This window comes from Oreochromis aureus, linkage group 14 (genome assembly GCF_013358895.1).
Source record: "Oreochromis aureus strain Israel breed Guangdong linkage group 14, ZZ_aureus, whole genome shotgun sequence".
Lineage (NCBI taxonomy): Eukaryota > Metazoa > Chordata > Actinopteri > Cichliformes > Cichlidae > Oreochromis > Oreochromis aureus.
Genome location: NC_052955.1, coordinates 28,128,072 through 28,154,719, shown reverse-complemented (window position 1 = coordinate 28,154,719; position 26,648 = coordinate 28,128,072). Strand labels below are relative to the sequence as shown.

General features: G+C 40.2%; 3 protein-coding genes across 10 annotated transcripts; 1 reads left to right on the top strand and 2 right to left on the bottom strand.

The window, feature by feature from the left end:
• The first annotated feature begins 80 nt into the window (after positions 1 to 80).
• slc19a3a (solute carrier family 19 member 3a) lies at positions 81 to 3,123 on the top strand. Its single transcript, XM_031752633.2, has 7 exons — positions 81 to 227; positions 528 to 763; positions 846 to 1,329; positions 1,578 to 1,656; positions 1,784 to 1,976; positions 2,098 to 2,239; positions 2,331 to 3,123. The coding sequence occupies exons 1-7, from the start codon at positions 81 to 83 to the stop codon at positions 2,478 to 2,480; spliced, it is 1,431 nt and encodes a 476-aa protein (XP_031608493.1). The 3' UTR covers positions 2,481 to 3,123.
• Positions 2,889 to 23,691, bottom strand: agfg1a (ArfGAP with FG repeats 1a). 8 transcript variants are annotated; one of them, XM_039598026.1, is made up of 15 exons: positions 23,242 to 23,691; positions 17,584 to 17,677; positions 14,660 to 14,775; positions 13,711 to 13,876; positions 12,754 to 12,916; positions 12,086 to 12,148; positions 11,622 to 11,741; positions 10,337 to 10,408; positions 8,764 to 8,979; positions 7,544 to 7,733; positions 7,311 to 7,390; positions 6,780 to 6,884; positions 5,342 to 5,524; positions 4,956 to 5,050; positions 2,889 to 3,527 (listed from the first exon to the last, which is right to left on the bottom strand). In XM_039598026.1, exons 1-15 carry the CDS (start codon positions 23,406 to 23,408, stop codon positions 3,468 to 3,470), a joined length of 1,890 nt encoding a protein of 629 aa, XP_039453960.1. In that variant the 5' UTR covers positions 23,409 to 23,691; the 3' UTR covers positions 2,889 to 3,467. The 8 variants fall into 8 exon arrangements, with proteins under 8 accessions (XP_039453960.1, XP_031608502.1, XP_039453962.1 ...); XM_031752642.2 differs by having other exon boundaries at positions 10,376 to 10,408; XM_039598028.1 differs by having other exon boundaries at positions 2,890 to 3,527; positions 5,372 to 5,524.
• Positions 23,692 to 24,344: 653 nt separating this feature from the next.
• mrpl44 (mitochondrial ribosomal protein L44) lies at positions 24,345 to 26,478 on the bottom strand. The gene is made up of 4 exons (XM_031752614.2): positions 26,272 to 26,478; positions 25,366 to 25,834; positions 25,042 to 25,220; positions 24,345 to 24,930 (listed from the first exon to the last, which is right to left on the bottom strand). The coding sequence occupies exons 1-4, from the start codon at positions 26,445 to 26,447 to the stop codon at positions 24,756 to 24,758; spliced, it is 999 nt and encodes a 332-aa protein (XP_031608474.1). The 5' UTR covers positions 26,448 to 26,478; the 3' UTR covers positions 24,345 to 24,755.
• Positions 26,479 to 26,648: the final 170 nt, after the last annotated feature.

Here is a 26,648-nt window from a genome sequence, read left to right as displayed (position 1 = left end):
TGCTGATTAACAAAATGCCTAGAAAGTTGTGAGGTATTTTTCCCCCGTCACACACTCACACATGAAATAGGAAAGACAACATGGAGGCAGTGAAGAAGTGGACATCAGACTGGAAGTATCCCACTATTCTGCTGTGCATCTATGGATTCTTCAGCACAGTTAAACCACTGGAGCCTTTTCTCATCCCATTTTTGACAGGACCGGATAAGAATCTGACAACTGAGCAGGTATATAAGACAAATGCTAGAAAGGCTATAGTGTAATTACATCAAAACAGACTTAGAAGAGAAGTGATTTTCAGTTTTTCAGTCCTTATGGTGAAAAAGTTGGTAATTTGCTCTTTTGTACATGCTGCAATGAGAAATAATCACACACATGCACACACAAGCTGGTGATTCATAGCAGAGACAACTGGCATCTTTTTTTACTTAATCTGAGTGATAAAAATATAATCAAGATTATAAAAACTTTAATCATTTGCTATAAAGTTATGCATTTCCTGCCTGTGATGTGTTTTTCCCTGTCAGGTCAACAATCAAATTTTCCCAGTGTGGACATACTCCTATCTGTCCGTGCTAGTGCCGGTGTTCCTTCTCACAGACTGGCTGCGTTACAAGCCTGTAGTGGTGTTTCAGTGTGTTATGCTCTTCATCACCACAGCACTGCTGCTGTGGACAGCAAGTGTGCAAGCCATGCAGGCTACGCAGTTCTTTTACGGAGTCGTGACAGCCAGCGACGTGGCCTACTTCTCCTACATTTACAGGTCATGTAGTACATCTCACAGATTTGGATTTTTAGCATTGCTCAGGGCAGACTTGACATTTTGAATATGCTCTTTATTACAGTGTAATAGATTTGAAAAGATACCGGAAGGCCACCTCTTACAGCCGCAGTGTCCAGCTCCTGGGGTATACAGTGGGCTCAGTGTTGGGTCAGCTGCTCGTCAGCTTCGACCTAATGTCATACAATAACATCCTGGTGTTCACTCTGGTTCTCACTGCCATCGCTCTCCTCACTTCCTGCTTCTTGCCAATGCCACAGAAGAGCATGTTCTTTCATCGAAGAGGTGGGAAACAGACTGCAGCAGAACAGTCAAACACAATAAACGCATCACTGGAAGATGGAGGAGGTGAAATGGTGGAGAGTGGAGAAGGGGAGCCTGATGCTGAGAACCTTGAGGAATCTATCGTTACGCAGAGTTGCAGCCAAGTCCTCCTCCAGCTGTGGAGGGATTTCCGCCACTGCTATTCCTCTAGACAGCTGCTCTACTGGTCTGTGTGGTGGGCAATGGCTACCTGTGGGTATAACCAGACTGTCAACTATGTGCAGGTCAGTTATGAAGGCAGCATAATCAAAAATGTGAGCTGTAAAAGCATCTGAATCACTGCAGCAATCCAAATTGCTACTGGGGGCTGCTTTACGATGGGTTTACCTGCAGTGAACAAGTAGTACCTTGTAGCTGCTGAAACCTTCTCTTGTGTTAATAAAAGGCATTTTCGATATATATTTTAAACAGAAATAATTAAACACACACACATCCTTGAACAACCTAATGATACCCACACCGTACTGTGCAGGTGCTGTGGGAGCATGTGCAGCCTTCTCAGAACTTCAGCATTTACAACGGAGGCGTGGAGGCAGTCTCCAACCTGTTAAGTAAGCAACATTAGATGGCATTTTCCCCCTCCCTAAAGGAAATGGAAGTTATCAGAGACACATAAGATTTCTCAGTACCTAATCAGCTGTCCTAATTTGTCTTATCCCACGTGTACATGCTTCCCAGGTGCAGCCACTGCCTACGGGATAGGCTTTACTGAGGTAAGATGGGAGCAGTGGGGAGAGCTGGCCCTGGGTGGTTTCTCTGGACTGAGTGCAGCTTCACTGTTCCTCATGACTTTCACTGGCAACATCTGGGTCTGCTACAGCGGTTACGTCGTTTTCAAGTCGCTGTACATGCTGCTGATAACAATAGCAATGTAAGAGTGTCAAGTCACATCAGGGTTTATACTTTACCACAGTTTAGTTTGATTTTTATTGCAGATATAAGAGCAAAAAAACTCCCCAACATTTAGATTAAAACAAATTCTATGCTTCCAGGTATCAGATTGCAGCTGATCTCTCAATGGAAAGATATGCACTGGTCTTTGGGGCAAATAACTTCGGAGCACTGGCTCTACAGACGATTATCACATCCGTTGTAGTTGACAGTAGAGGGCTAGGCCTGGCCATCATTCCCCAGGTAAGCCATCAGATCACAAAATATGTACAGCAGCACTGTTTATTTGTCCATCAGCATCATTAACCTTTTAAACGTGTGCTCTTCTTTGCAGTTCACCGTGTATTCCAGCTACTTCTTGGTCATCTCTGCTGTTTTTTTACTTCGGGGTCTATTTAGTATTTGGAGAGCACAAAGAAGCAAAAAAGAGACAATTCCTCCAGACAAAGACGAAACTCCAGGCAGCGAAGAACACAGATTCTGAACACGTATAGAGCGTTATAGTGTCCCCGTTATGGTTTTTCATCCCTAAATTGACCCCACATTAGTTCATAAGCAGCAGAAAAAAAAAGTCTTTAAATTACTTACTGCAACATGATGACTAGAAATCCTTTTTTTGTACAAAAACAACAATACAAGATTGTTTCATACATCCATATAAATGAATGCTTTGGTCATTTCTTTTTACTTAAAATTCATTTTAATATATATATACTGTATATATTTACACCTTAACTTAAACTTTTTTAATACCCAATGCAAGTAAGTGGTTTTCAGTTCATCAGCCATTTCTTTTGACTGTCATTTGAAGTGTTGCAACTCTGTCAGCAGGGCGGAGACAACGGAGAAATGAGCCCCACCCCACCCCACCCCACCCATCCCTGATGCAGCATTCAGTCCTTTCCCCCGCCCTTCCCCACCTTGACAACAGAATATATTCATTTCCTTAGTGAGAACAGGTTATCTAAAAGGGTCCTGCACAAATAGTTTGGTTCTTTACAAATACAGTAACTGGCAGTACCCATTAGCTTTTCAAAGCAACAGTTCTGTCTTAGCAAATTCTGTGTGTTAGATACAAATACTGATATGCACAAAGAGCTAATTTCCTAAAAGAAAAAAAAAAAAAATTGTACAGAATTGCAGCATAATGAATGGGATATAAGGTATGCAATAACTTAGTTTTCAGCCAGTTCGATTATACATTGTGGCTCAGTAGAGGCCAGGCTAGTTCACAGGTTAAATAAAGGGGAGGGCATCGACCTCCCCCTCTGCACACACCATCACTGTTTTGTAGCCTTCGACAGTGTCAGCACGACTGTGTCGCATATTGTTCCATTTATGACAAACTGCGATAGAAAATACAAATTCTTACAAACATTGTGTTTTTAAAGCTACTTGTGAAACAAAAACAGTGCAATAGGTGCAAGCGCGCCAGTTGTTGACCCTGTAGTGCAGCTGACATGATGGACCGCTATAAGAAGGGGTTTGTGGAAGAGCCTCCAGCTGGATACTGCGCAGGTGGACCCGCACCCTGGAATGAAAAACACGCAGTGAGACTGTGTACTAAGGGTATTGTTCAGTGTTATCTGAGAAGAAAGTATGCTAGTTATATGGCTGTTCAGCAGAGCGAAGGGCTGGTTATTCAAGAAGAAACAAAGCCATCCTTCACAATAAAATCTACACAAAGAACTGAAGTCTCTTAATTTATTTTTGTGTCAAACACAGATCAAAAGTACTGTGCAAAAGTCTTGAGCCACCTCGTAGTATTTTATTCTATTGCATATAGTTTATTCTTTTTATCCTATTCCATTTTTTTCTTGCTGTAACTTTGCACTGTCTACTGCTGTGACACAAATTTCCCACGTGTGGGACTAATAAAGTTTTATCTTATCTATCTTACCTTATCAACAGGTGCAGGAGGTTATTCAAATGTGAAAACACAGGAAAATACAGCATGAGGCATAAACTGTTTGTACAGGCTCTAACATAATAAAGTCAAAATTTGGTATGACCACCTTTATTCTTCAACATAGGCTAAACTCTCTTAAGCAGCTCTCTAGTAATTACTTTAACTAGTCTTGAGGAATAGTTTTCCAGGCTTCTTCAAGGACATTCAAAGCTCTTCTTTGGATGTTGGCTGACTTTTGTTCTGTTCTCTGTCAAGATGATCCCACACTACCTCAATGTTATGGCCCGGGCTCTGGGGAGGCCAATCCATGACTGATAGTGTTCCACTGTGTGGTTTTCCATTCAGGTTTGCTTTTGGCAGTGTGTTTAGGATCACTGCCATGGTGACAAATATAGCAGCACAGTGGTGCAGAAGGTCCTGAGTTCGACTCCACTATCTGTGTGGGTTAGGCTCCAGTCTCCACAGTGTCTTACAGATGTCTGTAAACACAGTGGGACCTCTCCTGACTTTTCTGAACATACTGCTTCCTGAAGAATGGCTTCTTGTCGGCCACCCTTCCACTGAGACCATTTCTGATGGATCAACTGAAGGGTCAGATGATGAGGATCAGCTCTCATGTCTTGTGTCAGCTCTTGTTGAATTAAAATAAATAAATCTATTTCTTAACAACATGACTTTCATGATACTTTTCGTCTGCGGTAGATAGAGGGTTTTTTTGTCCTAACACATACACACATGCTATTTTATGTCTATCAAAACTATGTTTTTAATTGGCATCACAGATTCAACTGAAGAATCTGTTCTGGTTCATTGCCAAGTTGTCTGTCATGTGTAGAAACACTGCGTCATGCATTGAGTTAGTCGCCTTTTTTATACTTTAATGATTGACAGGTCAAATGGCTTAAACAAACATCTGAAAATGTTCAGGTACAAGGACTGAACTGAAAATGCCTGGCTCCTTAGAAGCAGAATATTAAGAAGTGAAAGATGACTTAAGATTTTTGCACAGTACTGATCTAGGGGACTATAGCACATAGCCACCAGACTAACCAGAAAAGGGTTGCTAGAGACCATAGGTCCTGCCATTGCTTGCCCAAAAGGAGTTGCAACAGACTTGGCCTGGCCGAAGGCTGGAAATCCTCCACCTGAAAGACATAATGTGATTTCAACCTTTACATGATGGACACGGATCTCTCTCTCTCTTTTATCTATCTAGCTTTCTCTATATTATTTTCATATAGCTATAAATATAATTGAAACAACAACAACAACAACAACAATGATAATAATAATAATAATAATAACAATAATAATAACAACAACAAATCAAATAAGACCTCTTCCGTCAGGGTTAACTGAGTGAACCAAATATTACATGAAGAAAAGTCTTCAACATTTTATAGACGACCACTTGACAACTACAGCTCAAATCTCACCATAGCCATTATTGTCTAAATGACACACACCGTTGGGTTGCTGGGGATACGCAGGAGGCTGAGGGAAGGGAGCCTGACCAGGAAAGGGTTGCTGGAATGTTCCACTAAAACTGGTGGGGAGGTTGTAGGCTGCAGTATTCCCAAATCCAGCTGGCATACTCATGGAGCCTGTGCCAAATGGTGCTGCAAAATAGCAGAACAGCAACATTTAGGAACCAACAAAAGCTCAACGCATAATAGGCAAAATTTGGTTTGAACTATTGCTGCGATTCTGTGACCCAGTGTGACTCTTTTTGGACAAAAACATCTATCAATTCAGTATTGTGTGTCCTGCTGGGATTGTCAGAATCTCAGTTTTTTTATTTGGATAGTTTAAACACATGCAAGAGTGTCTGCACACAAGCTATAGAAAAAAAAAAGAGGGAGTCAGAATCAGACATCAGTAAGTTTAGTGTCTGATCTCTGGTGAACACACAGGAGCAACAGGTGGGATCAAAATGTGTCAGACAGCCAGCTAAAAACCAAGCAATTCTATCAGTGATTTAAGAAAAACAAAACAACATACACACACAGTTTACAGCTGATAAAGTGATACAGGCTTCATTCATTCATTGAATGAAGAATATTTGGCAGTCACCATGATTAATAACTCAGGGTGTAAATTTTCTTTTCATGAACAATAAAGTTTATTTTTTCCCCTTTAATTCTTTAACCGAGAAGAGGACCATGCTGCAGAAACCACTGAGACGTGGGAAACATGAATCCATCCTCAAACCTATCGTTATTAGTCATTTCTCATTCAGCTTCACTCTGTTCCTCTGTGATGAAATGGTAACTGGATTATTGGGCTATTTCGGTGGTGCCGTGTTTACGTCTTTCGATATTTTCCTCAGTGACAGCTAAAATCATTCACTGGCAGAGCAAAGCACATGAGAGCAAAGGGGAAGCAGTTAGCACAAACAAACCTACCAAAGGTGGGAGGATACCCCTGCCAATGAAGAACCCTCATCAAGCCTGTCCAGCACGCCAAGGACAATAAGACAGACATCTGAATCTAAAAATTCTGCACCATACCGATTTCTTTTTATTTTTTTTAACTCAATCTCTGCACACCAGTAAATGGCAACACTTCTCTTGCTAACCAGTTCCATAGTGAATTGTAGTTTTCAATCTTTTTGCCCTCCTCCACTTTCCTGTGGCTTTTTCTGTGTTTGGCACTGTGACCAGAGATTTAATCACTTCTGAGGTAGCACAGGCAAAGGTTGCCACTTCCAATGTGCAAGAAAATACAGCATTTAATACACTAACTTTATGATTGAACAAGTGCATTTAATTTTTATACACACTGTTAAACTGAACAACTAAACTAAGTAAGCAAGCAAGGTGTTAAGTGAGTAAGGTGATTCTCAAAACACACACAGAGCCAACAAAAACAAACCTGCTGCAGCTGCAACAGTTGCTGCTCTGCCATTGCACTGGAATGGGTTGGTTGGAGCTGCTGCTGGGACAACACCAGGAGCTACAAATGGATTGGTTGGGTGTGCTGATGAGGGAAAAACAGCATCAAATTAACGTTAATTAGCATGAAGTCATAAGCAGAAGAATACATTAAACATTTTTCTTTTTTAAAGATAGCTTATAGAGGGTGTTTCGACAGTTCCACGTCAATGTCCTTTATACAACACGACAAACTAATTAACTAATGTTAATGAAACAAAAATAAATTCTTGACCATACTAAATGATTCTTCCCAAATTAAGCAGGAAAGCTATGATGCTTTAAGAATCATCATTTAAGTATGTAAGTTTTACAAATTGAAACTGCCAAATCTCTCTGTGATGGTCTCAGTTTCCTCAACCTCACTCTAAAATTATTCATAAATGTAAAACATGAACAATTACTACTAACCGTGTTAATTTTGTGAACATTGTTACCATAACAAATCAGAGATGTGTTTAAGTTCACTTACCTCCAAAACCCTGAGCCATGCCGGGCACAGCCTGCTGCATTTGTGCTGTTGACACCCCTGTCTCTGAGCCAAACACACTCCTGTAGTGACACACAGTTAGCACATAAGTTTAGGAAAGGATGCAAAAAGAAGGGAAAAGGCCACTGAGTACCTAAGCATATTCTGGAACACTGATCATCAGAATGAAGAAAAAAAGATTTGTCTGATTTACATTGGTTTGTGTAGTCTCTTACCCTTGTGAGGTGCTGGTGGTGTTGTAAACACTGGTGGCAGGTGCTGAGGTGCTGAAGACAGTATCAAGCTCAGCTAGAGCAGCATAGCGGTCTCCACCTGCTGGCTGTTTCTGAGGCAAACCACCCACTCCTGCTGCTGCTGCTGCTGCTGCGGCTGCGGCTGAGCTCACCCCACCAGGAATACCACCTCCTAGAATAGAAGCACATAAAAGCAAAGCCAGGTTCAATTTACCTCAGTTCACCTAATACAGAAAAAAATGCTGTTAAACTTTCAAAGAGGTCCGGAGATAGCTGCCATACTGAACCTACTGAAATTAATAGGGAATAAATGTTAGGTCATTAGGAAATGTATATTTTCTAGCCCAAAAATACAGTTTATATGAGAAAAACCAGCTCAGTGCAATTCACAGATACTCAAACACCAAACTTCTAATCATGTGGTATTAAAATGCTTCAGTCAAACCTAGATGTATAGCATTCACTGAAGTGAGGCGGTATTTCAGTCAGGTCCAGTTGCCTTTTTGCAGCTGGTTCAGTAACATTGAGGTACAGACAATCGTGATCAGAAGTTTAGATTCCGTCATCGTAAGAATTAACGTCCTGGCAATTCTGGGATTTCTCTGAACAATCCTGCTTCTTAGAACGATGGCAAAGTCTAAGGAAGTCAGTGAAGATCGAGTATTGGTCAATTCAATGGCTGCTATCAAACAAATCCTTTTTGTGCTGGTAAAGAGGCCAGAAACTACCAGTAGTAGTCAATCATCATCAGTAACGAGAAGTTAAAAGGTTTTGGCCTCGTCAAGTTAAAAGATTATAGAACCTTTAGCATTGCTTATTAAAAGATTTAAGTAAATGTATGTATATATGCGAGTCCATATGTATGATTTTGATCCTATACGAATTAGATAACTTCCCAAACAAATTCAAACTTGTGCAATTTTTTTTAAGTCATTAGCCTAAAAGCCCAGAATTACCTTGACATTCATGCCCACGATGAGTGTATGTAAACTTCTGACCTCTACTGTAAGTAGAAATTGCTAGAAAATGTAAACCAGCCATGTTTTTAGAGACTGCCTATCCCTGCCATGAGAAGAAAACTTATAGGGGCTTAAATCTATGCTCCTAATTAAACCTAGTTTTCAGTTTGTATTTTCGTTTTTCAGTCATTCTCTAGCCCTACAATGGACATCTATGAAACAGGCTAGGCATGAAGGGTTTACCTGGCTCTGTTTTGGCAGAGCTAAATACGTTATCCAGGTCAGCCAGGGCTGCGTATTTATCGGCAGAAATGTTAGTACTCTGTACAACGTCTCTGCCAGCTCCTGTGGAGTTACTCTGGGAGGAGGAACTGAAGGATCCAAAGTCAGCACTACACGATTTGGGGAAGTTGTCAAAATTTGCAAAACTGGCATTTGCTAGTCCCCCTGAGGCGCTACCTGTATGAAAGAGAGAGATTAAAGAGTCATAAGGGGGACTGTGGTTGTTGGTTTTGAGAAACAACAAAACAGGTTGGAGAGGGAGAGAAGAAGCTGCATGAAGGGTAAACTTGGAGTCAGGCTGGGAAAGGGACACCTTCTAAAGGACAGATAGCAACATCTGTCCTTTGTTACACTGCACTATGCTGGCTTTTCATTAGCCTATGAACCAAAAGAGCACACACAATTAGCACTTATATGTGAGGTTGAGCATGTGCAGGGCAGCAATTTTCTTGTGTGACTCCGATACTTCCCACTTCACCATGATACTGTGGAGAAAGGAAGTTTAAAACAAAACTCATCAAAACGTATTCACTGAGAGATAGAAAACAAGTTGGTATCCCCCCAAAAATATCTTTAATATGCCAACAACCCTGCAGATATTACTGAGCGCTGTAATATCAACACGATCACTCTCAAGCAGGTCTAAACGTGTTAGAGCAGAACGAAACATTAATCTCTTAATGTTTACCTATTTTCTGCAACAGACTGCAAAACAATTTGACTCTGGACATCTTTATGCAACTAATTCAACACTGCATGTTAATGCTTGGAAACCCTCAGTTCACACATTCCTGCATATCACAGAGAAAAATTGAGGTTTTGCTACAGAGCAGTAATTTCCATATTGCAGCACATGAAGAGCAGATTTGTATGGAGCCCATTAAAAGCAAACACAGAATAATAAATTATTTTGGACACCGAGGTAAAACAATCAGAGCTAACTGGGACGCAGCACAGTTGTCGTGACCCTGAGGGGGAGAGAAGGCAATTTTTAGTAATGACACCGATACCGCCGCATTTTAATCAGTGGTTCACTGCTTTCTATGAAATATTGGTTATTTAACGACTTTTAGGTCAGGGACACTAAAGGAATGGGAGTTTCAAGGCATCTCACATTACAATTTACAAAAAATAGATTCTAGTGTAAAAGCTTTTGTAGAAATAATGTTTGCATAAAAATCTAGAGATTAAGCACATTTTTAAAAATATTATCATCATTATTGCTAGAAGGGAAAAATATGCATCTCCTCTTTTATCATCTCTTTTCATGTTGCCTTGTTGGATTTTTATACAGTTTATTTGCACAGTAGGTCATATTAGTCATTGCAACAATCAAAGATTAGTAGACCCATCTTTAACCACTGAGCTTTATCAGCTGTTAATTTTAGTATAGACGGACCAAAAAGAGCAACACATTGAGACACACACACACACACACACACACACCAAGAGAGGATCGGGATCACAATGACTACACATACAAGATGGGTGAGAGGGTGAAAGCTGTTATGAGGGCAAGCCCAATGAGACTTACTGTGTGAACACTGGAGAGGCAGAGCAGTGGCAAACTCACCCATACTGCGGCTGGATGAGAGCACAGTGAACGCTGGCAGCCAAAAATCAAAGAGGGAGGCAGAAATGGGGTAATGAGCAATGTAAGATGGCAGAGAAATCAAAGAAAAGATGTCAGGTAACCCAGAGGTAAACATTAAGAAGTGCAAAAGAGCAAAGGATAAAACAAAACAAAAAACAAGTAAGACAGATTTGACAGCAGAAGGCAGACAGTGCAAGGCAGTCAGTATCTGTGAGAAAGCCACTGAAGGTGATTTTTCCAATAAAAATAAACACTAAGGAGGAAGCTTCACACAGAGTCAATGTGCACCTCCAGCAGAGGGCACTGTAGTACACAACATTTTCCTGACAGGAAGTGAAGTTTGTGGCAGTAACTACTGTTCAAATAAGAGTATGTGACTTATGAGTCAAAGTGCTGAAAATAAGCCAAAGGATGTGCCAATAAGCTGTCAATGTATTTTGAAACACTGTAGGAGGGAGAAGAGAGAGAGAGAGAAAAAAAGAAGCTTTGGCTGACACTGCATGTATTGATTAGCGCTCATTATGCAGCAACGTTGAGCTATATTACACTAATGTGGGGATCCTCAAGTGTTTCTAAAACAAAACACTGTGTGGTTACAGGATTACAGTACCACATCCATAACAAACCTGGTGGTTTTTTGTAGACCGTTACAAGTAATGGTCTACACCTAGTCACTTGAACCTGGAACCTTATAGGATTCATCCAGTTTCGCTTATTGTATAATTAAGGACTACTAGCTCTATTGCACAACACCAGCATTAATTTAGAACCTCAAAAGTACACAAAAATGTTAGTTTCTCAGACATGTGGCTAAGCTGTATGAAGCTTGTGTATGCCCAAAGTAAAGTTTACAGTAAATGTCTCTAGTGAGGCACAGTGGATAATCTCCTGAACACAGTACTTCACGTCTTAGTCTTTTTTACCCTCTTTTAAACAGGATCATCTGAAAACCATACAACTATCTGGTGTAAAGAAATGTTTACATTTGAACAAAAAAATGAATGAACACTACACATATGGAAAGGTTTGAAGACAGATGTGATACAACAGTTAAAACAAACCAGCAAGTGATGATATGAGAGAAATTTTGACTACCATTGAGGTGTGTGTGACTAAATTCTTTGCCTATGTAAATGCTCTCTCACATGTGTACATAAAGTAAACCTGTTCCTCTGTGTTAGTGATTTAGATGTGTTATTTGTCCAGTAAAACCAACTTGCTCTACCTGTATTTGGGGGCTGAAATGGGGCTTGGGATGCAGAGGGAAAACCACCTGTCGACCCAGAAGTGTTCCCGAATGCATCAAAATTAGCAAAGTCTGCCTCTCCTTTGGTATTCTGTGCCACTTGAAGTTGTGTAGAGGTGTTGTACAGACAAACAGATGGAGAAACAAAAGTGAGGGAAAAAAATACAATGGATTAATGAATGAATGCATACAATATCCAAAGACATGAATGACTGCAAAACAAATACAATGGGTTAAACACCACTAATAAAATACAATGGGTGATGTGTTACATGTGAGGAATAATCAGAGTAGTAGAGCAGTGCAACTTAAAATGCATAGCAGCTTATATACCTCGACATTCACTATTTCCCAGTAACACCCAAGAGTCCTTCATGTGCACACCCGAATATAAAGCAGGACTTGTGTACTTAGCACAACACACATCATTAATTTTAACACACCTGTGCGCATGTTTGTTAGGTGTGTTAACGCCACTTTAGTTCTTGCATTGAATCTTAAAGGCTCTGAGGGAGAAATGAGAGGACATTATCCTCCATTGAAAGCAAACGCTAACAGCCACATGTTACAAATATTAGTAACCATGGCAATTTGTCTGTCTGATGCAATTTCATAATATATTTTGATACAATACAAGGGCACATCATGACTGCTGATGTATAGCAAATTCCCATCTTCTCCAAACTGGTGGCATCCTGATCCCATCTAATGTAGTAAATACACCACCTCTGGAGAAGTGCCCACCCCACATCAAATATCTATAAACCCAGTTATTTATTGGTAAGAGATTCGTAATTGGGCTTTTTTTTGTCGTTTATTGTGGATTATGTGTGCTGAGGACTTTACTCTCTTCATGTACATGTCCAGGGAAATAAGATACTGGTGTGACCTTCTTGAAAAGGCAGTTTAACCAATTCTAGTTGGGATCTCCATTAGAGACAAGTTGCTGGCTAAGCTAATCAATACCATATTCAGCCATGCACGTTTCAATAGTGAAACTCGAAAACATTGGTTGAAGCAAATCAGACCTTGCCTACAAGTGTTTTAAAGTGGTAACAACATTACTTGCTCATGTTTATGTTAGTTGCAGTGTTATTGGTCTGTTCCTTACTTGTGTGGCTGTTGAAATGTGCAAAGTTAGCAAAACTGGAGCTGGCGCCTGCATTCATGCTGGGCGGGGCAGCAAAGATGTCTCCACCCAAGTCACTGAGGAGGTCATATTTCTTGTCATGGAGCTGCTGCTGATGGGTTTGTCCACGGCTCACTACAGGAGACTGGTGACGACAAGAGATGCATTTGAAAAAAATGAAATAAATAACTAAACCGGCATAAATGAGCTCCTAAAGAGCCTTCATGCAAATTAATAAAGAGGAGATAATAGGCCACATGAAAAAACAGACTGTGGTGTCACTGTCTCATTAGTGATGAAAGATGAACCTTATCTCAGTGGGCAAATTTGGTCATTTATCATAAACAAGATGAATATGCTTTCGTCTTTAAAGACATGGCTTCTTAATACTGCTGTGAAAGAATTCAGTCTAATCCTGGAGTGCACCTGTTGTCAATAAATCTGTCATTGCATTTGTGCGAAGAGTCGTTATTTTCTTTGTATCTATGAGATACTTTTTAATTAGCAAATCACTTAGCAAATTAAGTCCAATGTAAACATGTCAGTAAAGCATTTAGGAATGTATAAATGGATTACTAAGTAACTGTGGTAGTGTTGAACCACAAAGCATTCAGCAAAGTAAACAAGGTCATCAACTGGTAGCATCGTTTCCACTAAAGCCCCATCATAAGGTTTAATTTTAACATTGGCAACAACACTGACTGTTAACTGTCGATTGATAACCCAGCTCAAAGCTGAAAGTGTAACAGCATAAATATTCACACCATTGTAAAAACCAACCTGAGGTGAGAATATGTATTAACAACTAAATATTTTCACCTCAACCCTGCTAGATGTGGCATATATGGCACACTGCACAAGAACCAGTTTATGCTGTCCAACATATGTGTTAATCATATGATGACTTGTGTGCATGTGTGTACACTATGCAAGTCTCACCTGATTTGGTGGGGTGTGCTTGTTGAGGTGTAGAGAGGGTGCCGACTCCCCCAGCAGGGACTTGAGTGGTCTAACCTCTGGGGTGCTGCTGGTGCTGCTGTTTGAGGAGCCAGAGATGGAAGCATGGACTGACGCCACTACCTTGGCCTGCTCAGGAGGCACGTACCTTGTTGGAAGCAATTAACAGATTACGCATTAGTAACGATAAAATATATATTTTTTTGTTAGTTTTAAACTACCATTTGTAAGAGTGAGATACTACAAGTTGTGTGTACGCACAACAGACCATGTGAATGCCTGTCTGCAGCAAACCTAGCATGTTCAAACACGCACTAGTCATTGCTCTCATTTTGATCATTTTTCAGACTAAACACTAGATGGGTGAGTTCATGTTTTGTAACAACATCCCTTTATCTTCTCTTCCGCTTACCCAATTCACACTCTGGGTGTATCAAATTTGTCATAACAAAATGCAGAGGATGAATAAAAATCTTACAAGAAGCTGTTAAAGATGCATCACAGTTTGTTGGTTTTCTTTTTTCTTTTAAGTCATAAGTGACTAACTTTCCAACTCAAACAGTAATCATTTTGGTAGTTCTTCATTTAACAAACACCAATGACAGTTTTAATTTTTATTCAGAGTAAAAAAAAAAAAGAAAAAGAAGAAGCTCTAGAACATCTAGACAAAGCTCATACATATTTCAATTGATTAAAGCCTATAACTTCATGGAGCAATTAAGTCTTGCACGTAGAGCAGCTTTACTGTAATGACCTAGATTCTGTGCATCTCAAGAGGGGTATTTGGTGGCTTGCTAGAGGCTAACTGCTATGAGGCACATGTGAAACATTCCAAGCCAGAGAGAGAGGGAGTAAAAGAAAAAGAAAAAACCCTTTGCACAATGCACACTGACAGAGATCTTTTCTCAGCAAGCTTATGATACTGACATACCATCTCTTTTTCTCATATTTATCTTGTAGGAACTCCTTGACTTTCTGTGGTTCTCTGAAGTCTGGTACTGAAGAGGTTCTATCATCATAAAGACCGAGCCAGATCTGTTTACAAACCTGAGAACACACAGAGTTAGAGAAAGGGATTTTTGGAGGAAACGGCGCGCACACACACACGCACACACGCACACGCACACACGCACACGCACACACACGCACACACACACACACGCACACACACACACACAGCTTTGTCATCAGTCATTATTAGTAATGGAATTGTTCCAATAAAGTAAAAATAGACAAGCAAATAAAAAGTCAAGCCACATGTAAGATAAAGTTGCAGAGTAAAGAAAAAACAAAACAAAAAAGGCCCTTTGACTTCTGCAAATTTACGATTTAGGACCTCAGCAAATTAAACAACTGAAATGCCAAGGGCACATAAAGAGTAGACTTTTTTTTTTTTTTTTTTTTTTTTTTTTAAATTGAAGAAAAACGATTCAATGTTATATAATTGACAAATAAAGAGGTTGCGAACCTCTGCCCTGGTGTGAACCTTTGCAGCAATAACTATAAAAAAGCATTTCTGGCTTGGGGTAAAATTCCACATTGGGGTGGTGGAATTTTATCCCATTCCCATGCTTTGAACACATTCGACTCTGGGATGGGGGTGGGATTCTTCACGTGGACCATGTGCTTTAGGCTATTCCATTTTAGTTTGCTCAAGTTCAGGACTTTCCAAAACAAGCTATTCCAAAAGATCCACCTTATTTTTCTGTAAAAATATTGGGAGAACAAACGTATGTGGTGTACATATTGCCTTAAATAAACTGCAAAATAATATATTTTATGCATCTCAGAGTGCAGTGGTCTTATTTCTGTTTCCAGACACAGTGAGCTCATTGTAACAGCATGGTAGTGGCTCTCTGGGGGAATCAGAAAACTCCCGGTCATCACTACCTGCAGTTCAAGACAGTATAGCTGTAGTAGGTCTAACTTGCTGTAGTAGGTCTAACTTCAGGATGAGCCTTGGAGTGCTGCATGGTTATTAAGGACCACCACAACAACAACCTGGCAAATGAGCCACCAAGAAATAGAAACAATGACATGGGGATGGCTGGTACGAGCTGAATAGACACAACTGGACTTCCAGGATGTCTAGAAGTAGATCAGTTGTGGATGGGATTGTTCTCCTGGATAAAACACAATAAAAACAAACAAAACAAAAACACTGTGCTGATATGAGTCACCAACTATACTTGGGCAGCTATTAATATTATCTAGGTGTTGTCAAAATAAATACTTTGTGTAAAAAACACTGCTTTAAACAGGTAAACGCTGGGACTGGGCACCAATTTATGACAGTTTATAACATGGTTTGGTAAGCCACCAGCCACATAAATTAAATCCTCCTTCCACTCACCTTCACTGCCTCCACAGAGAATACATTTCAAGCACAGAGAGTTGTAAATTTCACAGTTATTATAAGCTTGGTACTGGTTACTAGCCAAGGTAACCATATATTTAAAGTCTGCTAATATCTGGGAGACACTTTAAAGCTTCAGCTCATTCCAGAATGTAAGGATGAGATATGATAGACGATGCTACAGAAATGTTTATGCACATGAGAAGAGCTGTGTTGTCTTTTTGACTGTTGTAGTCATTTCTACTTAAGGTGCATCTGACCTCTCATATCAGACTTTCACAAAGGCTATAGTTCAGCCGGTTCCTCGACACATTACTAATGCACAATGCAAGTCAGAGTGAATGTATCTCCTTAACTCTCTAAAGTGCTTGAAGGAACGTATTAGGACCAAGTTGAAAAAGAAAGGACATCTAATTTTTGGTAAGTTGACTTGGTGTAGAAACAAAAGTGGCAACAAATGGAAAGTCAGTTAACCTAAAACCACAATCATTGTGCAAATCTGAAGATCGATTTTTTTAATCATTTTGTTGTTGATTTTTTGTTAATTCACATTATGATGATATTAAAATGTTAGTATATTTCATCTACATCTAACAGTAGAATATATTAAGTCACAGAGAACCTGTATTAAGGCCTCATGCACTGATCATCACAAATTTACAAAAAAAACAAAAAACCCAAAACATAACAACACCAGTCATACACCATGAAAATTATACAAAAATGAAACCTTCACTCAGTATGTAAACCTTGTCATGTCAGTGTTTGTCTGTGTCAAGTGCGCTCTATGAAGACAGAAAGGCAACTTACAGGCAGTATTTATACACCAGCCTTCAAGGATATATGCATCAGCTCCAACCTTGAGGCTCCTTCATGTCTGCTTTTCATGCCACTTTACCACATCCTTTAATAGACTGTCCTTCGTGGGTGGCACTGCACTATTTCATACTCTGTTTACCCGAAATATCTCGTCCCTTTGGTATTTTGCACGGTGCAACTGGTCGTTTGTTTATACTTCTCATAAGTAAATAGGTGCCAGTATAATGCATGAAATGCTTGACCTGTCTATTCAATAAAATTGTGTCACAACACCTGTATTAAACTGACAAAACGTTTGCCTTACAACAATTTTTGTTGTGGGAAAATAGCATGCACTTTTTAATCTAGAGTTTGTTTTATAAAAATGTCTACAGCAGTAAAATGATAATAATCCACATGAATTTCAAGTGTGCCTAAATTGCCTTATCAAGCATATGTGCTACAGGCTACTTAAATACAAACACTAAAGCATAACTTTCACAAAATACACAGCCCATTTCAAGATTTTTAGAGGCTGACATTATGCCAATCTGTCTATTAAATATTGAATAGACGAGGACAAACAGTGATGGCTCAACCAACAGCTAATCTAACTAGTCAGAAAGGAAAGCAGTGGGAAAGTTGACCTCGGGCTTAATTTATAACTTTATTAAGCGACCGGGCCGAGTTGCCATTCCTACCTCATTGCCATGTTTCTGTAAGAACTCGATTTCCTGTTGCGTGAAGGTTGTCATGGAGATGGACTTGACTCTGTGGGGTGGATTCAGTCCTCGTCTATGGAAAAATAGAAACAAGGGTCAATTTAATTTGAAGACAACATACATGAAAACCTCATCTTGATACACTCCAGAGCCCACCTCTCAGGACGGGACCATTTAATTAGCTGAAAGCTGAATGGCTGCTGGTGTGTGTGTGAGACTTAGGACAACTGAGTAACTGAGGACAGGAAGACATGATTATAGAGAGAAATGAAAGAAACAAATAATGACAGAGAGACATACTGACAGAAAAAGAAAGGGAGTACAATAAACAAAGGAAGTGGGTGAAACTCTCTCTTCACTTGCACTGACTGAACTGAGATTATCCAAACATTAAAAGAATGAACAATCTTCCTTAATATAGACACTTCCATTATGGAGTAACACCCATTAGACCACACAAGCCTGGCTCACTTTTCTCAGAAGGTCACACAGCCAATGCCACAATGGCCCAAATTAAAAATGCCTGGTTACGGTAAGAGTTGAAAAGAGCAATCATTTGTCTATTATTAAGCTCCAGGCCTGATTGTCTGAGCACGTTTTCCTCGAATCGCTTACAGGTGAAAACTGATGTCGTGCTGACTGGCACGGTCACCACCTGTTTTTGTGAGAAGGTGACCACAGAACATTTATCATGCATGAAGACCACTTTAACTGCGAGTTAACAAAAGTACTTGTCAACACATAAAACATATTGAAAAAAAATCTTCAATTCTATAAAAAAAGGATCTGTGCTTCTAGTTGCTTACATTAACCTTTGCTGTTAGTCAGTATAATCAGTCTTCAGAAAGTAACTAAAATTATAAATTGGACTGCAACTTTAAATGCCTTTAAAAGCAGAGAAAGTGGTGAGCAGTGAGTAGACTCAAACAGCCATCATCAGCAAATAGCATTAGGATAGCCATTACACTGTGCCAACAGTGGCCACAGGCATCTTTTCCTTCCTTTTCCCTTTGCAGCCATCAGCATGTCAGGAGCACAACAGATGCACTCGCTTACGGACATGGATAGTGGATTTAATCAGCAATAACACAGATGTGTTAAAGGAAGCATTCCGACAGCACTCAAAGCCCCACTATCCAATAGACGTATTTACAGGTATGGTGGACAGATATAAATGATTAAAACAGCTTTTATCAACTCAATTTTAATCTCAAACGCAGTAACATGCTACAGAGACATAATGACATGGTATTAACGTTTAGGACTACACAATTAAGTCAGTTTTTTGATTGTGGATAACATGCAAAGAACTCTCAATTCAAGCGTTTCTAAATACTTTAACTCCTGCTTTATCATCTACAAGAACTACCAAGAGTTTTGCATGTTTCCCCTGCATCTTTATAACAAGAAAAGTTTTGTATGAACTTATCCAAGTGACTTCTTCAGTTTGTAAAGTGACTAAATGTTTCTGCCACTGAAAACGCTACGTCCAGGTGAACAGGATCAACTTTCTGTGGCTTACAAACACGATGTTATACACAGAGCAGTCAGATCCTGAAGGCATTGAAATACTAGACGGGCCTGTTAAATTATTCACTGCTGTTACCTCTAACAGAACTTGTTGTCATTAAACCTTTTTCTCAATACATCCGCCAATCGGTGGATTGACTTTATTCAAAAAACATTCACTGCTATCTGGTACAGAGTACAGAAGCTGCAGTTTAGTTAATTCATGCTGCTTGTGAACACCCAAAACACCTGCCAGTTCACATTTAAGAACATAAAATTATGTTATTTCTTTTAGATCATTATGTCAATGTGGAAAAGATTGCATGAAAATGTGTGGGGGTTTTGTTTTCCCTACATGCAAATGCTGAGACTGCCACGTACATGACTAATGTTTAAGCAGTGCACTTTTAGTTTTTAATCATTTACTAGTGCCTTGTGTTAGGCTTACAAAGATATACACACGGACCAATCACAGCAGACCCACGTCACACTAAAGTAGAAGGAGATTACAAATCCCTGAAACGGAGTTTTAAAAACTAAAATGGTCCCCCGATACTGCACTGTGGGGTAGGAAGGAAAAAAAAAGTTACTAAATTCATAAAAAAGTTCCAGCAGTCTCATACTGTATATGACCTCATTATTACATAGGAGCAATTTGACCCATGAGTACCTATCTTCAAACTCAAAAGCGTAAAGAACAATTTGAGGGTAGACTCACGATCCATGACCCCCAAATCACAGTTTTCCCTCATAATTTTGTTTTAATTCATGTAATTAAATAAACCTTTAAGGTCGGACTGGAAATGGTGACCTACATCGCCAATCTTTTGAAGCTTCTTAGGGATATTTGTCTGATTGCTGCCATTCTCTTGCATGTCGTCTTTTATTTATAGAAGTAGATGAACCTAAAACATGTGGAGTGTGCACCTGTCTTAGAGCATTACCCGAACCGTGCCCGAGCACACTTCTCCCCCAAAGTCGAGTTTGTTTGACTAGTATACTCAGAGCGTTGGACCTGGGAGCAGAATGCATGGAGTGTCTTAGCCTAGCATGGATCTCCAATACCATGTTAAGACCGTCTTGTCAAGTGATTGTCAACAAAAACAAAAAACTAATCGTTTTTGAAATGGACATGTTTTTCCAGCACCCTGAGAAAGATAAGTGATCAAATTCTAGTCTTATGGAGATTAAACTAGGTCAGATAGAGGGAGAGGTTTCCAGAGCCCTTGAGGTCTAAATATTATATCATCGTCTTAGTGGCGTGGTCCAATTGAGGAGTTCTAATTCTGAAAATGTCATTTTTGTCACTTTTATAAATTTTAAAATGTATATTAAGTTGATTTTTTCAGGAGAATTAAATTGCAGTAATAATCATTAGCTGCACAGTATAAAGGAAATGCTTTTATTACAAGTGTCTATATAATGCACTACTTAACAATTTAACCAAAGCCCCCTTTTTTGTGTCATAAGTGCTGAGTGGCACAACGTGTCAGAGAACAGTACCACATATTGCACTGTAAAATAATCATGAACTAGTCCCTATTGCACTAGTTCAGAGAGGGAAAGTCGGCTCATTTGCATACTGCAACTGCCTCAGGGTAAGAGAAACTGGCAACACAGTCTCCAAAGAGAGGAAAGTCCACACACGCACACGCACACACCCCTCATTTCACTGCTTTAGATCCCTGCAAAAAACTATATCTTAGTCTTTTAACAGTACTGTTGTTTAGTGTCTCATACAACAGAAAATACCCATTCTTAATTTAGTGACTCACTAATTTAGTCACCCCATCCCTGTTTCACAGATTCCACACCATTGTTGAGAAATCAAATGTCAGGGTTATATTAAAGTCATTTCTGGTAACTAGCCATTGATCAGATCATGTATCAGCACATTTGGTGTCTGTGACACCTTCCCACCTCTGGTTACTCAGGAACACATGGGTCAAGTGGGGTTACTTCCCGTCATGAGCAAATCTCTAGTAAGACACCGATTGGTGTTCCTCCTGGGAAAGGCTCCACCATCATGAGGAATGTGTTTATATAGCAAATTCCAACCCCACCCTTTAAACAACTACAGCTACGGGAGGAAGAAGGTTATTAAGAAGTAGGTTGTTGTGAACTATCCATCACTCCAGAGAAAGTCAACAGTGTTAATCTTAAAAGAAAAAGGAACTAAAAAGCCACCTGTAATGTTGGATGAGTTTGCTTTGGTTTATTCAGACAAAATAAAGAAAACACTATGGTTATTCAGAAAATTGGCATGATAAGCCAAGACAGTGATTGAAATGATCAAGTCTGCGCATGAATTTTAACTACTCATATAATTCCAACTTGACCTCACAGCCACTTCCTGTTGCTCACATACACAAGATCACATGCTGCTGATGTAGCAGCACAGTGGGGCCACACCACTTCCTGAACCTAAAAATCAGACCAAGCTTCCTGCGCATATCATACAGACAGCTTTCAGGCCCACACTTTTCCAACAGAAAGATTTTCCTTGAATGTGACCTTTATCTAACCAAAAGTCAGCGAGAAAGACAAAAGAGAAAGGATATGAGGTTTAGAACAGAGATCTCAAGCTAAAAAAAAATGAAGTCAATTAGCTCTCATTACAGGATTTAAAGCAATAGGGCAAGCACATGGGAAATACACAGTGGCGTCCCCACAGAAACACCCACTGGTGGCGGTAAACGAAGGGAAAGTATCAGCAAGCATGTAATTTATCTAATGCTCACCAAAGCTAAGCCACATTAACTCAAACCTGATCAGTGGGCATTTACTAAGCAATAAAAACCTTCCCTTTCACCTACACCATTTTTAGAATGATCATTATTCATGAACAGAAAATGGCAAGGTGATCTGTATAAAAGGTGCATGCAGATCTAATTCAAGTATTTGTGTCTGTATGGGTGATGGTGGTAGCACTTATAAGTTATTTTAGCATTTAATGTGTGTGTTGTTTCTCAGTGAACTACATGTCAGTGCAGCCTGAAAGGTTGATTGCTGCAGAGTATTGAGAATGATTAGTGCAACACGGGCAGTAAGAGGGAAACACTTCCTCCATGTTGTACATCTTTTGCCCCATTTACCACTAAACGAAGTGATTTGTTATTATTGCATTAAACCACTTTCTTTCTGAATGTATCGAGCATCATACAAACCGGGATCATGCAACATGCAAGAAGGAAATATGACAGCTAAGCTGAAGTGGGACGTGTGTGTGTGGCAAAATAAGAAGAAGCGGAGTGCTCCACTAATCCCAAGCTAAAAAAATGGTTATTACACAACTGCACAGAGACTTTAATTTAAAAAAAAAAAAAATACACACACATACACATACATATATATATATATATATATATATATATATATATATATATATATATATATATATATATATACATATATAAAAACAAAAAAACCTCCACCCGCTACAATGAAACTACAATGGTTGTAAATGCATGGGCTTCAGAGGCGTCGTAGGAGGTAAACTGCAGATACGCGGAAAGAAAAAAAAGCTTTTGATCAACTGCGTTGTCAGCTCTAATTCGAGCTGCGATGTTATCCCAGAGAGTAAATAATTCGAAAACACAAAATAGATGAGTGAACTACGCACAACTGATAACAGATTTTACATTTATCTCAGTCGCGTCTTAAGATAACACGACTTTCGCTCGCCCAGGTGTCGACCATCACGTTTGCAGCGAAAATGCGGTTAAGTGAATCAAACATATGGCTCCACAGGGCGGACCGGCTCAGTTACAAGGTGGTGCTTCCTAACGTTACCGGCAGCTGGAAGCAGCAGCAGCTGGCTTATCTGTGGACCTAGCTTGCAAGTGTCAGATAAGTTGACTTGCTAACACTGGATGCTAACGTTAGCTAGCATCTCGGCTGGTTGGTACGCTCGCCTGACACCTCTATGCACCCCGCCCAACGCACCACACTGCAAGACAATGTCAAACCAGCTAAACTCACACTACCTCCGTCTTTTCTAGTTACCCATCTGACGGTAGCTAGTGCTACTATTTGACTAACTGGCTGGTTTTACCCCGTGTAGCCGAAGCGCATTAATATCGTGTGCGCCATGTCTAAGCTAAGGTCACTGTGCAACTTAATACTTACAGGATGCCAGAGCAGGAGGTACAGACGAAGGAACCCACAGTCATGTTGGCGTAGGTCGGGCCTCGCTGGTCGCAGTCAAAGCACTTTCTGTTGGGAGGCAAACTCGTCATTTCTCTCAGCATCTTCAGGTGTTTCTCCTCCTGTTTTCTCTTCGCACTCGCCGCCATGGTAAAGAATCTACAGCGGGGGTTAAATAAAACCGTGAGAGACGGAAAGCTAGCTAGCTAAAAAACTAAAAGAGCTGTGCTTTCTTCTTTTTAACGGTTGTCGACTCGTAAAGACAGAGAGTGAATCGGTAGGTGGATCTGTTGTCAGGGCGGCCTCGCGTCTCCTCGAACAAGGAGTTTTCAGGCGATGGATCTGGCACTAGCTAACGGGACAAGAGCTGTGCTGCCATCTACTTCCGCCTTCGCTTAAATCCCGTTATGCAGCCACAGCGAGTCTTCACTACTCAAGGCCAAACGTGAGCCCATTAAACTCATCACAGTCAAAGATATCCACTACAGACAGAGGCTTTTATTTTTTATCTAATTTTATTTAAGTTGACATTAACGGTGTCGTACGTGCTGCACGCTGCAGACATTTTAACGGCATCAGTAACACAATTTAAAGAGATTGTGGCAGTTAGCGGCTATGTGAGCTACTTTATGTACATAGAAGCAGAGTATGGTCGGTGACTTGTCTAAAGAATTGCAGCGGGCCACAACGCAAACTGAAACAAAGAGCATCATCTTGTTTCTAACGGGACAGCTCTTTGGTTGTGCTCCAGACAGCGCAAAAAGCGCCACTATTCTTTCTTTAACGCACCAGCGCCACTGTGCGGTATTGTTACTACAAGACTGTAACAGGATCCAATGTTAATCAAGTCATTTAAAAAAAATGCACTGCGTCATTATATGAAAAAAAATCATGAAATACCTCAAGTGTAAAAAGGTACGTAAAATTCCTTAAACGCAATACTGGGTTATTTGTTTCAGGAAAATGTACGATAGAAAATGAATGTTAGATTTTTAAAGATATTTTAAGAAGAATTTGTCACAGGAGCATGTGCAAATACCGTGATGAAATGTGTGGAGAAATATGAGTGAAAAAGAGTCATAATGGACATGTATTTTACACACTTTATTACAACTGAATAACATATTATTACATAATACAAAGTAAACCAAATGGTATTTGTATTATTTACAAGAGTATTTTGTGCAATGGACTTCAGAACCTCTGTTGTAATCTAGGGTGAGCTGACCAGCCTAGTTCACTACTGAAGATGTCATCAGTTACTGGAACAATATTATTCTGTCTCAGCCAGATCTTACAGCACTTTTTCTTAGAACATCAAGACTTATATTGCTCTGCTTTGTCTGAAGGACCCGACTTTTAAATACCTAAAAAGAACCAGTTCTGTCAAGTTCAGCACACTCTGCAATCAGTGGGAAGCCTTAAGTCTTCAAATGAGATTCCTGTCCGTCCTTGCCCCCTTTAAATGTTTTTTGCTGCAGCTTTAGAGATGTTAATTAATTGCTGGCGACTGACTGAATAAAAGGCTGCTGATGTTGTTGTTGTGGAGAAAAGTCAAAGGGTCTGCGGTTCTCAGTGTAGCCATAAAGTTTCCGGAGGGCCACGCGAGCTGCTTCTTCCTCGGCTGCTGCAAGTGTCTCTCCTGGACCCTGAGCCAGTAGCTTCTTGTCACTGAATTAACAAAGAGGTGAGCAGACAAAAATGTAAATTCTTCATAGTATTCATTTTAACCCATCGCATCCATTTTAAATTTAGAACAGTAACAAACAACAGAACACATACCTGTATAAGCCAACAAAATACAGTGGCAACACTGTGCTGGCTCCAGCAGACCGGATGAGGCGAGGCTCTGGCAGAGGAATTTTCCTCTTAGTAAGCTCTTCCACCAGTAGTCCCATGGGGTTGACCACAGTCCACATATCAAAGAGGTCCTTTCCTATCAGCTGAGTCACCAGAAAATCCTAGGAAGAAGGTGGAGGTAGGATTAAAAGAACAAAATGTCCCACCACTGTACACACAGCAGAGGCAACTGAGCAATGTGGACAAGTTATGCTTCCTCTAAGCAAATTATTACGTGCCAGTGATTTTGTGCCATAAGTGACCTACCCTGAGAAATAATCCAGTTCGCTCAGCTCCACTGCTTTCCTGCAGAGCTCCGATCACTGCCATGAAAGTAGAACAGAGCACATCATCTGGAACAGGGAATTCTGCACTCATTGTTAGGTCTTCAATGCCCAGATTTCTGGCTACGTAAGTGATGACTGTTGGACTGGTGAGGTGCCCTACAATACTCTCCACCCCGATGGCCGGCAGGCTCGGGAAGCTTGCCCTGCACCAGTCGGTCAGGAAGCTTTCAGCGAACGCAGACCCCTTTTTACTCAGTTGCACATTATCTTTTAGAACAAGAGCGGCAGTCTCAGATTCCACACCTAACCCCTTTCTCTTGTCTTGCTCCATCTGCAGGTAACAGGGATTGATGAAGGCTGTTTTCAGGAGCTCAAGAGAGAAATTTTCATGCAGGCGGTGGGTGAAAGCTTGAACCTCTGCATGGTAATCCCAGTGAGGCTGCTGGGATCTAAAAAAAAAAAAAAATTAAACACGAACCATAAATAGGGGTGTACAGTGGCTAAAGTCATGTCTAAAAATCACTAAAAGCGTGTACAGAAAGTCTTAGAAGGCCATGGACAAAACTTACGGACTAAATGTCATTAAAAATATGAAATTTTTATATATAAAATCAATGATAAAATAAGAAGATTAACCGAGATGATGGGGAGGATGTTGGTTTTCTACCCTTGGGCAAAGGAGCTACGACAGCTAGCTACGCTTCTGGTGTTATTTGGAAAAATCATGTAACGACACACGCAGCGCTAAAAAGTCTGCATTAAACAATTGTAAAACTGCACTAAAATGCCGTCCACATGCACGCTTCTCAACGGACTACGACACACTTATTGAAATATCAAATACACGAATGGCCTTGAGACGCTCTCTAGTGATTTTTGGCGTTACCGTGGCGTCGGAGGTGGAGGTCCTTCCAGCTTCAACTTCTTCGCCATGAGGTACGTGTAAGCTTTCATCCATCGCTTTTTCTCTCTAACCTGTGACAGTGAAATATTCCTGCAGACGCGCTGGCAATGAATTCCTAATGTCAACGCACCACGATTTAGTAAGTACCCTGACGCCATGTTGGGTCCCTAAACAGCAAGGTGCAACCGCTAAAAGTGTCCGACACGGAGCAAGAAACCATATCCGGTAGGCTGGAGCGTAAAGACGGAGCGTTACCATGGAAACAAGCGTAAACAGTAACTAATATTAACGACCGGGGCAGGCTGCTGAGTGCCATTTATTCGAGTGTACAATTCAGAAACGCCTATAAAACCCATCGT